The sequence below is a fragment of the Cricetulus griseus genome, chromosome 3 (assembly GCF_003668045.3).
Source record: "Cricetulus griseus strain 17A/GY chromosome 3, alternate assembly CriGri-PICRH-1.0, whole genome shotgun sequence".
NCBI classification, from domain to species: Eukaryota; Metazoa; Chordata; class Mammalia; order Rodentia; family Cricetidae; genus Cricetulus; species Cricetulus griseus.
In genome coordinates, this window is record NC_048596.1 from 5,972,543 (window position 1) to 5,988,893 (window position 16,351).

General features: G+C 42.9%; 1 protein-coding gene across 7 annotated transcripts in view; it reads right to left on the bottom strand.

Annotated features, from left to right (window-relative positions):
- The window catches only part of Vti1a (vesicle transport through interaction with t-SNAREs 1A), a 351,036-nt gene that overhangs the window by 130,118 nt on the left and 204,567 nt on the right, over positions 1-16,351 (bottom strand). Inside the window, exon 6 of one of the 7 annotated variants that reach the window (XM_027407000.2) lies at positions 8,371-9,228. The exons of the other annotated variants lie outside the window; for them this stretch is intronic. Coding sequence (XP_027262801.1) covers positions 8,828-9,228 — 401 coding nt within the window. The 3' untranslated portion in view covers positions 8,371-8,827. Of the gene's footprint in view, positions 1-8,370; positions 9,229-16,351 lie in introns of those variants that run through there. 7 annotated transcript variants of the gene reach the window in all.

The following is a 16,351-nucleotide window of genomic DNA, read 5'->3' on the forward strand; positions in this document are numbered from 1 at the left end:
GGAGAGATGGCTCAGTGGTTAAGAGCACTGGCTGCTCGTTCAGAGGTCCTCAGTTTATTTCCCAGCAACCACAGGATGGCTCACAACCACCTCTAATGGGATCTGATACCCTCTTCTAGCGTGCAGGCACACACACAGAGCGAGCACTCATATACATGAAATAAATAATTAGCAGGTCACGTCTACATTTGTTAGTGGAACAGCTACCAGGTACCTATGATGCAACTTGGGATGCACGCTGTCTAATCAGTGTCTTTGCTGACCTCTGGGCATCTTCCTGAGGTCAGGAAGCAACAGGAAGCACAAAGATCCTACTGATGTCTGTGTGATGCAGCCCTGTATGTCAGTGTGGCATGATGAATGAATTCCTGGAAGGAAGACTTCCTTCCTGTCCTCCATTCTCCCCAGGGGTCCTGGGAATCATCTTGGGGATACAGCACTCAAACACATAAAATGGATTGTTTTTACAATTACACAGAATCAATCACAGCATCCGTCCACAGCCCTCTTATTTATAGGGCACACACTTGCAAAGGGTCTTTGGGTAACACTGAATCTCCTCGTCAGCCTTTCGCGTAGTGTATACAATAGGCATCCAATGCTTTCCTGTCTCTAAGTGAGCGGAACTAAGAAGGAAACAGGTAACCACAAATCCAGCAGGGCACTTCCTGCAGGGCGTGTCTGGCAACTCCAATGTAGACAAGATCTAGGCTGAGGAGTGCATATCTTGAAGAGCCTTATGCCTCTCCACTCATAAAATAATATTTGACAAATTGTAAACACTTATCATGAGGCAAACACAAGTGAGTCTTTAAAAGAAGTTGCTGAAGAAAAGAAATTGGATCTGTATTTCAGCAATGAATGAATTAAAATATTCCCTGTCAGATGTGACTGAAGCTTCTATCATGTTACAAATATAGCTGAGAAAAAGGTGCCTCAAATCTAAGTCAGCACAAAATGTTCCATTTGATAAATTCAAAATATGTAGTTTTAAACTTAGGCCATTGCGCTACAAGCAGTGCACACTCCAGAAGGTACCGATTATTCCTCAGCACAAGTGTACTTAACTTTCTTTTTACAACCTTTGCTAAGGATGTGGTTTCCAGAAAATTATTTTTAAAAGTGAAGAACACCAGTTGAGTCTTCTTTAAATTGCCAAGAGGAGACAAGGTTATTTCCTGACGCTTGAAAACCCCATTAGCAATCCAGGAGCAGGGGGAAGGCACCCACGATGGCCCAGCTGTTACTTGCATCTGGGGCATGTGTGAGGTGCAGACATACACAGCAGAGCCCGCTAAGAGCTATTCTGAGGCATGTGTTTCATGGATTGTAGCTGGACAGAGGATGAACAAATGATATTTACCAACAACCTGAATTTGGGATATGGTGACTGGGAACTTCTGGCCACCAAGTCTAACATAGGGAGAAAGCTGAGAGAAGTGGCGGGAACACATCCTTCCTAGATCTGTCACTTGTCACCTGTAATGTGTCCTCAGGCAATGGGTCTGGTGTTACACCCCAGACTTAAGGGCTGCACTCAGTACTCAAGAATCTTCGGAGTTCCTGACACAGGGAGGGTACCATGCCACAAAGCCTTTTTTTTCTTTTAACTGTCTCTCTTCACTGAAACTCAGGACATATGAGGGGCTTCTGCTTCCACTGTGACTTAGAAAGTGCACAAAGGGACACTTCTCTGCCAGACAAAGTAGTTGGCAAAGTTTTGGAGGAGGACAAGAGCAGGATATGCAAAGATCTGATGAATTCTAGAGAGATTAAGCACCTCCTACAGGAGGGGATGTGTGTTAGTCCACTGTGGAGGGGGAGCGCTTAGTCCCGGTACTGCCTGTATGGACAGGAGGGGTGCCAGGCAGATTGCATGACCACGCAGGCTTACAGTGCAGTCTAGCTGAGCACTGCACTCCAGTCCAAGCTGTTTGATCTGATCATTTTCCCTCTGTTCTTATACACCAAGGAAGACACAATGGAGGAAGGTCTGACACATCCCACACATCCTCAGACATCCTTATGGAGCCTGTGTTCAACACACTGTTAGAGGCAAGTCTGTCTCCATGTAGCCCCACACATCTGAAGCTACCGATCAACCCATGCTCACATGGAAGACTAAGATTTTTTGTTTGTTTTAAATTTTGAGGCAGAGTCGAGGTAGACAGTTTAGGATGGCCTCAAACTAAAATTTACCTGGCTTCCTACCTCAGCCCTTGAGGACTGTGATTATAGGTGTGCACTGCCATGCCTGAAGACCATGCCTGGAGACCATGCCTGGAGACCATGCCTGGAGACCATGCCTGGAGACCATGCCTGGAGAGACTCTTTACTCTTAAAGCAGCATCAACGCAGGTTGGGAACACAGTGGCCCCAGACAAAGCCAGTCTGAAGAGAGACAAAGCTCAGCAGCACCTCACGTTGACTTCTGGGAGACTCTGACTGCACCACAGTGTTGGCACAGCATGATGCTATCAGAGGCAAATGAACCCAGCAGTTCACACCTTAAGACACACACTGCTCCATGCACAAGATGCAAACAGCAGGGAAGAAAAAGAGAGAACAGTCAAGAGAAAACATCACGAAACAAGCAGACCCAGTAACCTCATTTGGTAGGATTATCAACAAACTTTGGGGGTAACTGGTGAAAAGATGAGGAAACTCGAAGAGGCGAAATGAAATTCCTTAATGAAAGAAACAGATTTAGAGATGAATCAAATAGTTATTAAACAGAAGATCCTTGAGTAGGAAGGAAGAATCTTGAAGATAGGTTAACAGAAATGATCCAAATTGGGTGACAGAAGTCAGGAGAAACACATAGAACAATGTCACTATCTGTTAGACAGTTTTAGAAGGGGCCTCTAACCAAGCCATTAGGTCTCTCCTAGAGAGATGAAAGAAAAGGTTAGGAATAAAAATACTTGAAGAATAGCGCAAACTAGAAGTTGAATTAATCAGAGGAAGGTATATTCTGTGAAAACCATAACTAACTTAGTCAAGTTTCTCAAAACTAAAGGGAAATAAATGTAGTTAGAGGAAGTGCGCGAGCACACACACACACACACACACACACACACACACACACACACACACACACACACACACATACTCACACACACCCTGGAAGTCACCCAGAAGAATGGAGGTTAAATTTTTGTCATAAAAAAATGAAGACAATATAGACCATTCCAAAGTGTTGAAAGGAAAAAAAAAATCACCCCTGTGGTCTTCATCTAACAAAAATGTCCTTCAAAAGTAAATGTGAGGCGTGTGTGTGTGTGTGTGTGTGTGTGTGTGTGAGTGTGTGTGTGTGTGTGTGTGTGTGTGTGTGTGTATGTATGTATGTGTGTGTGGCAAGAGGTTGTCTTCAACATCTTTCTCAGTTGTTCTCCAGCTTACTTTTGACACAGGGTTTCTCACTGACCCTGGGGCTGGCCAGCAAGTCTTCTAATCCTCCTGTCTTCACCGGGCAGCAACAAGATTATAGGTGCCTGCCACAACGCTCATTCTCACGTGGGTGCTGGGGATCTGAACTCAGGTCCTTGTGCATATACAGTAAGCACCTTACTGAGACATCTCCCTAGCTCTTTAACAGTCTTTTTCTCCTTTCTCCTTTTTCCTTTCCCCTCCCTCCCTCCCTCCCTCCCTCTTTCCCTCTCTCCCTCCCTTCCTTTGGAGACAGGGTCTTACTGTGTAGCCCCAGCTTCATTGCGTACACCAGTCTGGCCTTGAACTCACAGAGATCTGCCTACTTCTGCCTTCTCAAATAAACCAATTTTCTGACAACTGAAAAAGTAAGAAAATTATCCCCCAGAAGCAAGTTACGGAAATTGTTAGAGAAAGTTCTTTAGGCTGAACAAAAGTGATACCAGATGGAAAATAGGATGTGCATAAAAGAATGATGAGTACCAGAAATGGTACACCCATAAACAAATATAAAATACTTTCCTCATTCTATTCTTCAGAAACAATGGACTGTTGAAAATAAAATGCTAGCACAGAAGGACATGCACAAGCGCACAAGACAGAGAAGCAAGGAGAGACACTCAGGTCCCAGACCTGCAGGTCAAAGGGCTTGGAACAGAGCTGCGCTTGTGATCTTGTATCTGTCTGGCTGCTTTCTAGCCATCATCCCCTAAATGGTCCAGTACGACAACTGGACCAAATAGTACTCATGCTGTACCAAGGGTTGCAAGCAACACAGAGATGACCCGAAGTAGAGGAGAGGGTGCCTGCAGGTCCCAGGTCGCATATGTACGGAACCATGTTCTTTTACCCAAGTGAGCGCCCATAGGTTAGGTGTCCTTGAGAGGTCCTGGAACAGATAGATGCCCGTGCATCCCAGAAACCAAGGCTGTACTGCCCACTACCTCTTCAGTTATGTGTGGAGTCTAACTCAGGGATGCAAATGGTGGTCCTTTCGCTTCTTAGTCCAAGACAGAACTGAACAGGCAGATGGGATAATGTTAACTGATTAAGTTAAATGAAGACTTCAGTTTCTTGGTAGCATTAGCCATGTTTCAGATGTTCAATAGCTACCGGGGCACAGTGACCACTCTGTCACTGGATGGATACACCTTCTCCAGACTGACCTCCCACTGCCTGCAGGCTTTAACACCCATTCCAAAGTGAGTAAGAAATTCACTTTGGGTTAACTTTAGGGAAAACACTTCTTTGAACCTTAGTTGCCTTCGAAGTAAAGTGAGAGTCAGATTGAGTGATATGGCTCTAAATATTAGGATACAACAGATCTAAACACAAGGCTCATTTCTTGGTAGAGCACATAGCAACAGTACAAGAGTCAAATCAGGGCCACCAATGCATGATGAAGGACACAGGATGCATGCCTAAGAAACAGCAAACCAGTGTGTATGCTCTAGCTTGTGTGTGTGTGTGTGTGTGTGTGTGTGTGTGTGTGTGTGTATTTGTATGTGTTTGTGTGTGTACATATTTTTTAAAGGAATTATGTTTGAACATTCCCTCTACAGGAGCCGAGTGTATATTCTATTTTGCTTTAGGATGATCACATCTATCATTAAGCAATTAAAAAAATCATTAGTGTTACTTTTATCAAAGTCATAGTAGCAGAACCTCCCCTTAGTTACTGGTTTCCTGCAGATAATTAGCAGATACTATTCCCAGGGCCCAGAGACATCAGTCAGTGGAGCTGTGCTCCCAATAACTATGCACTGGAATGAGCAGGTACTATGTAAATTGAGGTTGTTAAACAAAAGCAACAATGTTAATTACAGCTCCATTCAAAAATAAGAGTGAATGGGCTCTATTCTGTGAACCAAGACCAGGACAGCAGGCAGGACGCTCCTTCTTCTTGCAATTCAATAACGAACATAAAAGGCAGGAGATGAGGGCAGAAAACCTGAATGGGAAGCTGTCAAAACATTCCCAAGGCTCACATGTAGAATTCACCCAACGTGTGTTTACTTAGTGTGTTCAGTGTCATCCAGCATCCCAGGGCGAATGAATTACTCATTCTAAAAACAAAAAAGAAGAAAAAAAAAAAAACAACAAAAACCCAATAGAACAAAAAACCCTAAAGTGCTGCAAAAGTACTGACAATTGACTGCAGAGTAATTAGAAAGCCTTTTTAGATGTCGTCGTTGTGGGCTGAGTCACTCACTTCCTGCACTCCAGTGGACCGTGAACACAGCTCTGCCCTTGCTCATGTTCTATTCTCACCATCTGCTTATTCAAGGAGTCACTGCCAGGCGAACAAACATTTTCTTCTTAAATTGAAAGCCATTTCAACCATTTCTCAACAGATTGGAAACAACAATGAATTAAAAATAAACCTCTCTCTCTGTATGTGTGTGCATGTGTGCGTGTGTGCGTATGCGTGAGTTTATGTGCACAAATGGCCATGCATGTCTGAGACTTAGGACGTAGAGGTCAGAGGATATATCCGGTATTAGGTGCCCACTTTTCACTCTGTTTGAAACAGGGTCTCTTCTTTGCCTGTGTATGTCAGACTAGCTGGCCTGTGAGCTTGAGGATTTTCCTATCTTGCCTCCATCTCACTGTAGGAATGCTGGGATTACAGATGTACACAGCCATCCCTGGCTTTCAGTGGCTCCTGCAAGTCTGAACTCAGGTCCACAAGTGAGGGATTTTCCCACTGAGCTGTCTCCCCCAGCCCCTCAACTTAATTTTTAATGGTTGCCTTCGTAGAAAAAGACATTTTCGGCTCCTTTGGAAACGTGGACTATCAGGCAACACCGAGTCTCCATGTTTGCTGGCAGACTAGAGCCAGGGCCCAGGACTGGGGCCCTGGCAGGGGAATGGTGTCGGCTTCCCACTTCTTCTGTAGCCCATTTCATTTTTTTTTTTCCTGTTTCCTGCTTGGCTGGGAGGAAGTGGAGACCATGTCTGTGGCCTCAAAGTTATTTCCCATCACACCTGAGCGCACCTTTAGACCCAACTCCATGTCTTACTCTTCTCGATGTATGTGGCAGGTCACAGAAGGCAGGTGTAGGTTTTAAAGTAACCGTAAAGATGAGCACAGGAAATGCAGATGAGGGTGTGGGCATGGTGGTGGCGGGGGGAGAATTGCCCAGATAGCAGTGTTAGCTATTGACAGGGCTGCATCCACTACCCAAATCTCTGACTGCTGGGTCAGTGAGTTCTGCAGTTAAAAATAAGGGACAAGATTAAAAGTCCCCTATCAAAAATACATCACAGTGTGTGTAGCAAGGCAGTCCAACACATACAACAACAGCATTAATAGTGTTTAAGACAAGCCTTTGTGACAACTCTGGCAACAGAGGGATGGGGCCAGTCACATCTAGGACTCCATCATTCCCATGAAAGACTACAGCACGCTATCGACAAATACTAACTTTGTTTCCTGAAAATTGTACAATGAACAGAACACCCTGGAAGGAGTAATTCCTACCTTGACTTTTTGAGGTGAACATATTTTTGTTTTTTTAAAAGACAAGGAATAGATTCTTGTACAGGCAAAGATAACTATAGCAAAAGCTCATCCCATTGACTCTTCCACAGGCTATTTATTCATCATGGCAGGTGAAGGCGGGAGCAGGGGAGGAGGGCAGATGGTTCAGTACCAGAAGCACTTGTGCAAACATGAGGATGTGTTTTGGTCCCAATACCAGTGTAAAAGCTGGGTGTGGCAAAAAAACCTACCCTGGATCTCATATCCACAATTTCTAAATCAGTAGGTTTGCAGTGAGGCTCAAAAAAAAAAAATTGTACTTTTAACAAATACCCCTTATTGCTTCTCCCTTAGTTGCATTTTGAAAAGCACTGTTCTGCTGTCTGGGTTGACAAGCTAAGGCTATGAAGCCTGACAAGTGTAGTATGTTTGCATAAATGAAGTCACACACACACATACACACAGACACACAGACACACACACACAGACACACACATATACACACACACTTTTAGTTTTGAATGACACTATATGGCAGAATAGCCTTATTTTTTGGCACTGAAAGTCTGAAAAGTTTTTAAGAGTTAAAAATTGACAAAATTCAGGCCAGCAAGATGCTCAGTGGTTGTAAAGGCACTTGCTGCTAAGCCTGACACCCACACGGTGGGAGAAGAGAAGGAACTCACACAGGCTGTCCTCATCTCCACTTTCATGTCATGGTACTTGACGAGCGCCTTAACTAGAAATCATTAAGAAAATTTAAGACAAAGGAAACAGTGAAAAGGGACAGGGACTTCATGGTACATTTTTGTGGAATTTGAAGGTTATATGATCTCATCATTATTTCCCAACTTCAGATGTATGGATGACAAGAGCTCTAAACTGAGCCCAGACTACTGTCCTCTCTACCCAACTCCAGAATGAAAGGGACAAAGGAATCAAGATTTCCCAAAAGTTATGCTACCCTATCACAGGAAAGAAGGAAGGGCTAGGTAACCACATTGTTTGAGACTAGCTGGTCAGATGGCAATGGCTGGTGCTGCCCACGACACACACAACTCTGCAGCTTTGACCTTAGAGGGACCATCACAGCCAACACCGTTGGAAGCTATTGCTAAAATCCTAGAGTCTGCTCTTGTTTTGCTTTCTTAGCAAGCACTGAGACACAGGGGGTTTCTAGAACACAGAGCGAAACAAAGTCACTATTGTTTCTAAATACAACAGAGAATTTATTAGACTTCATCAGCAAGGCTCTACAGTGAACTTACTGGCATAGTTCTAGGAAGAATTTTTAATTATATTTGAATAGGCTCCATTAGGAGCCACTAAAATCAAGTCTTTTACTGAACTTCTGTACACTAAAGTCTGAACAAGTTGAGATGGGACTTTCTGGGGGAGAGAAAAGGCATCCAGGCTTAAATAAGCCCTTGTGGGTAAAAATGAGTTCACCCATTCAATACACATGCAACAAAACTTTATTATTGGTAGACTGCGCACAGAACATTGTGATACACATTTCCCTCTGGGATTATTTTTACTTAAGTTTTGAAGGTTGCTTCTCGCCTGCTTTGTTTTATATCGGGGGAACCGACTCTTAACAGCCCACAGGAAGGAAACTATTATCAGCCTTCTTACAGACAGGGTGCTGAGAAGCACAGAAAAGCTGAGTGATTCAGCAAAGGCCAACCGATATTCCAAACCCTCAACAGAGCCCTAAACAGACGGTTTGGGCTGTGGCAGCCACTATGCTTTCTCTAGCCCAGCATCGGCTAGCAGCACAGGCAAAATTCTGGCCTGGCAATTTGGAGCTGCACTTTGCAAAAACACATTTAAAAAACAGGAAGCTCAAGAAAGCATGGATAATTCAATGCTATAAATCAAATGGACAGAGTACAAGGTAAAGTGGGAAAAAATCTATTTGAAAGAAAGGAAAGCAAGGTGAGTTTTGGCCTTCTGTGTGGCCTGCCCATCTTTCCAACTGCCTTTTGCCATCAATTCAGAGTGCCCAGGCCTCTGTTTGGGATTTTGTGCACACTTGAGACTGCTGACAGGAAGAACACAGATTCTGAGGACGGAAGTGGGTTGCTGCTGGCACCATCTTGTGTACGTCTTCATGGTATCCAGGGGCATGGCAGGCTTTGGTTTCACTTTTCTGAATAAGAGCACCCAGGCACACTCCAACACCTGTACTTCTTGTTCGCAGAATTGCTCTTTCTTCCAGCTTAAGCTGGAAGACTGCTCATCACGGTAGAATTCTTCACATGAAGCTGCTCTGCTCTCAGTGTAAATGTCACATTGTGGTGATGACTTCCACACTGTAACACACAGGATGCAGCTTTGTGAACAAAAGTGCCCCAAGCTTCCCTTGGACAAAGCAGTGATGGGGACACTTTTTTTTTTTTTTTTTTTTTTTTTTTTTTTTTTTTTTTTTTTTTTTTGGTGGGTTGAGACAGAGTTTTATTATATAGCCCAGGGTAGCCTTAAAATCCTATCCTAATGTACAAGTGCTAGGATTACAGGTGTGTATTTTAGCCTTTTCTTTCCTGGAGGGTCCATCCTTCAAAGAAAGAAGGCAAACTGCTGTGTGAAGCCTATATGTCTCCATCATGTTAGTCAGCTTTCTGTCACTATGTTCAAACAGTGAAGATAATGACCTTACATGAGAAAAGGTTGGATTTGGCTGCCTCAGCGTTTGCAGACCATGGCCAGGTGGACCTAGCAAGTCTGTTTTCCAGGTGAGGGATCGGTATGGAACAACCTGCTCACCTCTTGGGTAGAATGGTGTGTGGTCCTGCAGTCCTCTCTAGGGCATGCATGCAAGGCTCCTAGCAGGTCCTCCTTCACACAGATTTCACTTCCTCCCTAAGTGCCACCCTGGCCACTAAGCCATCAAACAGCTGTTTGTCATGGGACTTCAACATCCACACCGTGGGTGTCATCCTTGAGAGAGCAATAGCATCAACCCAACTTCAAAAGTCAGCGTCATTCTTATTTTTATTGTGGCAATTTTTGGTTTCATCCAAAGGGACTAGGACTACCCCTCAGTAATGTGGCTGTTCCATCTGGAGAGATGAGGTTTGTATCCTTTCTGATCAGCTTAAGACACTGGGATGCTCTATATCAGTGTACATAGTTAAAACCTCATTTCTAAACTGCCTAATTCTAAACTCAAGCATCAAGGAGACTGGTGGCAAGACTGCCCCATCTGACCTTCTGCAGCCTGGGACACAGCCCAGATCCTAGCTAAGTGTGGCAGATCAGCCAGCCTCCAGTGTCAGCTTAGCCTTACAGTGGGACCTAAAACTGCTCAACAGTAAGAAGAGAATCAATGACCTCATCACATAAAAGAAGATTAGAAAAGAGAGCCGCTCGATCCACTGAAGCATCGCCATATAAACACATCAGAATAACATAAACTGCAGGTCAACCCTCATAGAAATGCAATAGATATCATGTGTGTATCTAATGTAAGTCAACTTCCAGTACAGAGTAAGCTATCATAACATAAGAACTCACTCTGTGAGGAGACATGCTTCCTGTAAAGGCAGATAGCATTTCCGGTGCAGCCTAATTTACGGAGGCAGTACTTGAAGAGGCCATAAAAAGCATGTGAAGTCTCTTCTAGCAGAGACAGTTTCAGGGTCTGCACCCTACTACCATTTCAAGGGAGTTGATGAGCCTACAGCACTCACTGAACTAATATTATATACAGGAAATTACTCCATGACCCACTTTAAATTATGGGTGCCAGTTCAGTTTTGGGGCTGTCTCACCCTGAGAGCCCACAAACAGCCGCTCTGGAAGCTTGTGAACAGCTCGGCAGCCTAGAGATGGCTGTGTGCAGCATTCTTTGAATACGAATTAGCAGTGGGTAATGGCAGCATATTTATGAGGCCTCTTGCCGGGTCCTTCCCTCCTGTGGATGCTGTATAATTCATTGCATGCGCCCTGACCCCAGTGCGCGCCTGTTCTGACAAATCATACTTGATTAAGACAAATCTTTATTAGTTAGCTAGTCAACTTCCCCATTTATCACTGGCAAATCCCATTCTCCTCTTCAGGTGCAAGGAAAGTGACTGAAACCTTCACAAACAACAGCAAAAACCACCTCGAACAGCTAAATAAGAATGATATATTTCTCACCGACACTGCAAATAAAACTAAAGCTTCAGTCTTAGATGATAGAACAAAGAATTCAGTAGGTATATGGTACACACACTGACAGACTCAAACTCCCTACACATCTCACCCAAGCCAAGAGATTGTTAATTGTGTAACCTATTTCAGGATTTTAATCTCCTACTAAACTTATTTTAAAAGAAAAAAATGCTACGATTTTAAAAGAACTGTGTTAGAAAGCCAGAGGCTCCAAGTGCTGAAACAATCAAGTAAAAAGACTTCCTAGTGTACAGAAAGCTTATGGTCCCCACCAAAAAACAACAGCAACCATGGTCTCTATAAAGTAGAACTCAATGTGGCGGAATGAACTCAAGATTACTGGTGACTCTTTAGGAGTGGGGACTGTGTGTACTCTGAGTGTCTGCTACACTTTCAGTCTTTAGGAGTGGGGGCCGTGTGTACTCTGAGTGTCTGCTACACTTTCAGCTTTAGGAGTGGGGACTATGTGCACTTTGAGTGTCTGCTACACTTTCAGTGTTGTTCACCCTAAATAACTGCATGTTTGTGAGACAGCTGATTCTCACCTGGGTGTCCAGTGATCCCAGGACTGCTCTCAGACCCCAGCAAGTAAGCCGTCAGTCACACAGCCATACACCATGTCCCAGGACTGCCACTCCACATAGAAAACAACATCCTTCCAGCAAGTTTTAGAAATTCTCTGGTCTCACCAAGGGAGACTCAGCACAGGCCATCACCCTTCCTTCCTCAGCGTGAGATGGAAGGAAGATGTCCATGTCAGACTTTCATTTCTCTAAAGTTTCCTCTTGTGCCTCATTCCAATGTGGGAGAAACATCAGTTTTGGCTTTTTCATGTTACCAAATCAATCCAGATGTGTAATGGGTGTGTAATCTCAAGATCCCTCAGTAACAATGCAGACACAACATTTCAATATTTCATAGTGTTTCCACATGAGCTCCTATACATTCTACGTTAATAAACAAACCTATTTATTACCTACAGGGGAAGCCCATTTTTCCTCCTGACATCATTAATGAAATGTTGTTTACACTATATGGCACGGATATAGTGTTTTCCTTGTTGATGCTTGTATGTGTTACATGGGAAGCATCACTTAAAACATTTTGCATGTGGGGCTGTCTTCTGTTTGCCCAAACTTCCCATTTAGAAAATGTGGATACATCTTGAGAAATGAGGTCAGTGCTTGGCAGGAGAGACTTCAAAAGAACACCTAGTGGAGTGGGGAACAGTGTGTTGATGGTTTATAAGCAGACAGGCTCTGATTAGATCTACGGGCTCAGAAGGGATCACATTGGAACAACCCCTCCCCTGCCTTACAGGTCTTTCATCACAATGTTAAAGCAATGAACAACTACTCCTAAGTGCAAATTGCCATGGTCTTTTTAGAAAACTTTTATTTTAGTTGGAGGAAACACTAGAGAGTTGTCCTCTTTATAATATGACCATGGAGATAAGGGAAGTTTGGAAATTGCTTTTAATTTAAATTTATCCCATGGATTCACTACCTGCTTATTTACTTATTCCTTTATTTTCATTTAGAAAAGTTGGTAAGAATAAACTCTTCTAGAAAGGCTAAACTACTTGCTCATGGAAGCAAAATTTAGGCCATAGGTAATGTTAGAAACTCAAGTCATCAGAACGTTTCTGAGCACCAACCATGTGGCAGGCGGCGTGGAGATGCTAAGAAGACACAACAGGGAACAAGCGCTTGTCTAGCAGCTCACAACCAAATGGGAGGGACACCCCCTTTAACAGTGCGAAACAAGACATGAGTGCCGAGTGGGAGAACGGATCGCACGTGTTGCCCACGGTCCTCTCCACAGATCTGCTCAGCATCCTTGTCTTCAGAATCCACAGCTCTCATCTCCCTCTCCGCTCCTTGCCATACTAAGATAATCTGACTGACGATGATGCTGACATCTTTCGCTATAACTTAGAATCTGAGTGTGATTTATGCTCCTCATCACCCCACTCTCCCCCAAAGGAAGGACCCATGAAAATCAAGCTCCTTCTTTCTTTTGAGAATCTGTATCACACTGACCTGAAAGCATGGCATATGATGGGTATTTGGACAATATACAATAAAGGCTACATTTCTAGAAAAATCTGTCAGTACAGATGTTGAAAGGCATTTGGAACATACTATTAAATGAGACACAAGACAAAGTAAATGATAACCTCCAGTTGTGGAGTCAACCCCTAAAAATTTGTATTTATTTATTTATTTATTTATCCATTTATCTACTTATCTATTTATTATTACTTTTATTATTACATGTGTGCATATGTGGCTTTATATGTACCATGTGTGTACTGGCACCCGCTGATGTCAAAAGTGGGCGCTAGGGCCACCAGAACTGTAGTTATAGACACAAGTCTGCATGTAGGTGCTGGAAACTGAAATGAATCCTCTGTAAGAGTAGTAGTTCACACTCAGCTGCTAAGCCATCTCCCCAGCCCTGAAAATCGCATTTGTCAATGGTCAATCTTGTCAACCTGATGAGACTGAGTCACCATGGACCTGCTCACAGCTATGAAGAAGGTTGTGATGCTATCTTAAGCTTGCTCATAATCAGGAGCAGGGTTAAAACAGGTGGCAGGGAGGGAAGGAATGCACTTTCCCTCACAGCTCACTTATTTACAACCTCACTGAATTCTGGGAAAGAATTTAAGCAGTGTATATAATAGCTATGGTAAACTGATCCCCCATTCATTCAGAAAGTACTAACTGAATGCTTATTGCAAACCTAGCACGGGAACATAAACCAAATGTGACATCAGGTGATCATTTGTGAGCTAATGGCTCCTTGAAAAGCGGAGGTTAAAAACATTGAATAACTTGAGGTCATTTTCTTATGTATGCATTTTTAACGGAACAGGTTCATGGGAGTGAATTCAATGTATACATTCCTATAAAGACCAGCAAATGTTAGAAGACTGCAGTGGTTTGCTGCTCCACTAAATGAGAGGGAAACAAAACTATTCCTTAGTGCAGTACAGTTTTGTCATTGTACCAGTAAAATCTGATATCCTATGGCAAACACTTAGTAGAGGAACCTAATTCTGCTGCAAATTTCCAGAATGTGTTAAAATTGATGTCAATGTCTCAGTAATTTCGCAGTTTAAAAAACAGTTAGAATGTAATGACTACACTCCACTTGATTAAAGCATTTACAGCTCTAATCAAAAACTGACAGCAAGATCAAAGATGTTAACTTAAATCTCTCCTCTAATTATGTTTAAAATGCCACACCTCAGGCCTGTCTCTCCTCTTCTTTTTCAAACCAAATTCTGCTTAAGAAAGATCTAACACTTCTTAACAGTTCATTATCCAATAAAACTATTCAAAGCTTAAAAGCAATCTACACAATTAGTCAGGACCTCAGGGAGTCCACCGGTAGTCTTTATTACAGGACTTCATATTAAAACACCTTAATTATATTTGTCAAATGGATTTCATTAAAACCCATCGTCACTTTAATTTTCATATTTTGACAGTGCTGGCATAGGCATTATTACCACCTGCCAGGCTAGGAACTACAACAAAATTGTCAAATTCCTTCAAATCCTAAGCAGTTTCTTTTGTACCTGACTGATGGTTTTCCCTGTGTGGGGGAAGCTCTTGCAATTAGAATTAAAATTTCCCTATGTAAATTCTTCTCAGAATATATATACACACACACATACACACACACATGCCTCCCCCCACACGTGCACACATATACTATGTATGTATGTATGTATGTATGTATGTATGTATGTATGTATGTATGTATGTCTCTATGTATGTTTCTTGAAGGTGCAGGGAAAACATACTATACATGCCGGCTGCCAGTGTGCTACACACACACACACACACACACACACACACACACACACACAAACTGTATGCAAGTATGTATGTATGTTTCTTGCAGGAGCAGGGAAAACAAACTACACCGTGCTTGTTGCCAGTGTGCTACACACACACACACACACACACACACACACACACACACAGAATCTGTCTGTCTGTCTCTTGCAGGTGCAGGGAAAACACCCTACATTGTGCCAGTTCCCAGTGTGCTCTGCACAGAGGATGATGCACACACTTCGCTGTGCATCTGAATAGCAAAGCCAAGACATCAAACAGAATGCACTATGATTCAATCACATCTCAACCATCAGGACTTGAAAGCCAGGACATTTTTTTTTTTACCTCCTATTCATTATGCTGCCATATTTCATAAGATATCCGGTGTTCCTGGCCATTCACTTGAGATTCAATTGTATTTTTATTTGCCACTGCGACTTACACTATTGAAATAGCAAATAGGAAAGAGAGTGCAGGTGTCCTTCTCCGTATCTCTGCAGTGTGCCATGTCAACAGCAATGCGGTGTTTACAAGCATCTTCCTAACTCAGCTGGGTATGCAGCCTTGGGGAAACGGAGGTGTGCATAACAACATGCAAAGCATTTCTGTGTTCTTCTCCGAGTTTCTAAGTCTTTGGTAGCATATGGAAAACTAAAAGCAATTTCATAATCATCTGTTTTTCAAAATTTCTATATTTTTCAAGTATTAAACATAGAGCAAGCACAGCAGAAAAAAGATTAAAAAATCCAACAGACTTGTAAGAAATAACAAAGGAGACAGGCTCCTGGCTTATGTCAACACACGCCAGGGCTTTGTACAGTGGTCCCCGGAGTAATAATCACCTTGCTTTATGGATACTTTAAGTCATAGCAAATGGTCTTGGATTATTTTGAGAGGAGCTGGAATTTTAAAGATTTACTTACAAATTCAGAAGACATTACAAAATCATAAATGATCACTGACTTATGTCTCAAAATTTAATCTAAATGAAATAAAAAACATGCTCTAAGAATTGGGTGTACAGAAAATGCATTTACATACAGCTCCACATTGCTGCTGCCTGGAAGTTTTTCAAGACCAACTCTGATGGCAATGATTCTCTCTCCTTTGGCTTTTCCGATCGAGGCATTATCTGGGCCACTGTTGGGACACATATCCTCAGGTGTGGTGTTTTCTCCTTCGCTCTGCACCAGAGCCTAGCAGAGTGCCCAGGCCTGTCTGCACAAGACCTGTCTGCTAAAGAATGACTGGTGGGCTCCCGGCTGGGCTCCCTAACCTCTCCATAGTTGGGGTTGTCTCATTAGTCTTCTTTCACATGGTGCTTCATAAATGGTAGGCATTTGAAGCATATGTGTGTATACATGCGTGTATATGGCATGCTTGAGTATGCACATATATCTGAAGACATATGTAATTCTACAGATAT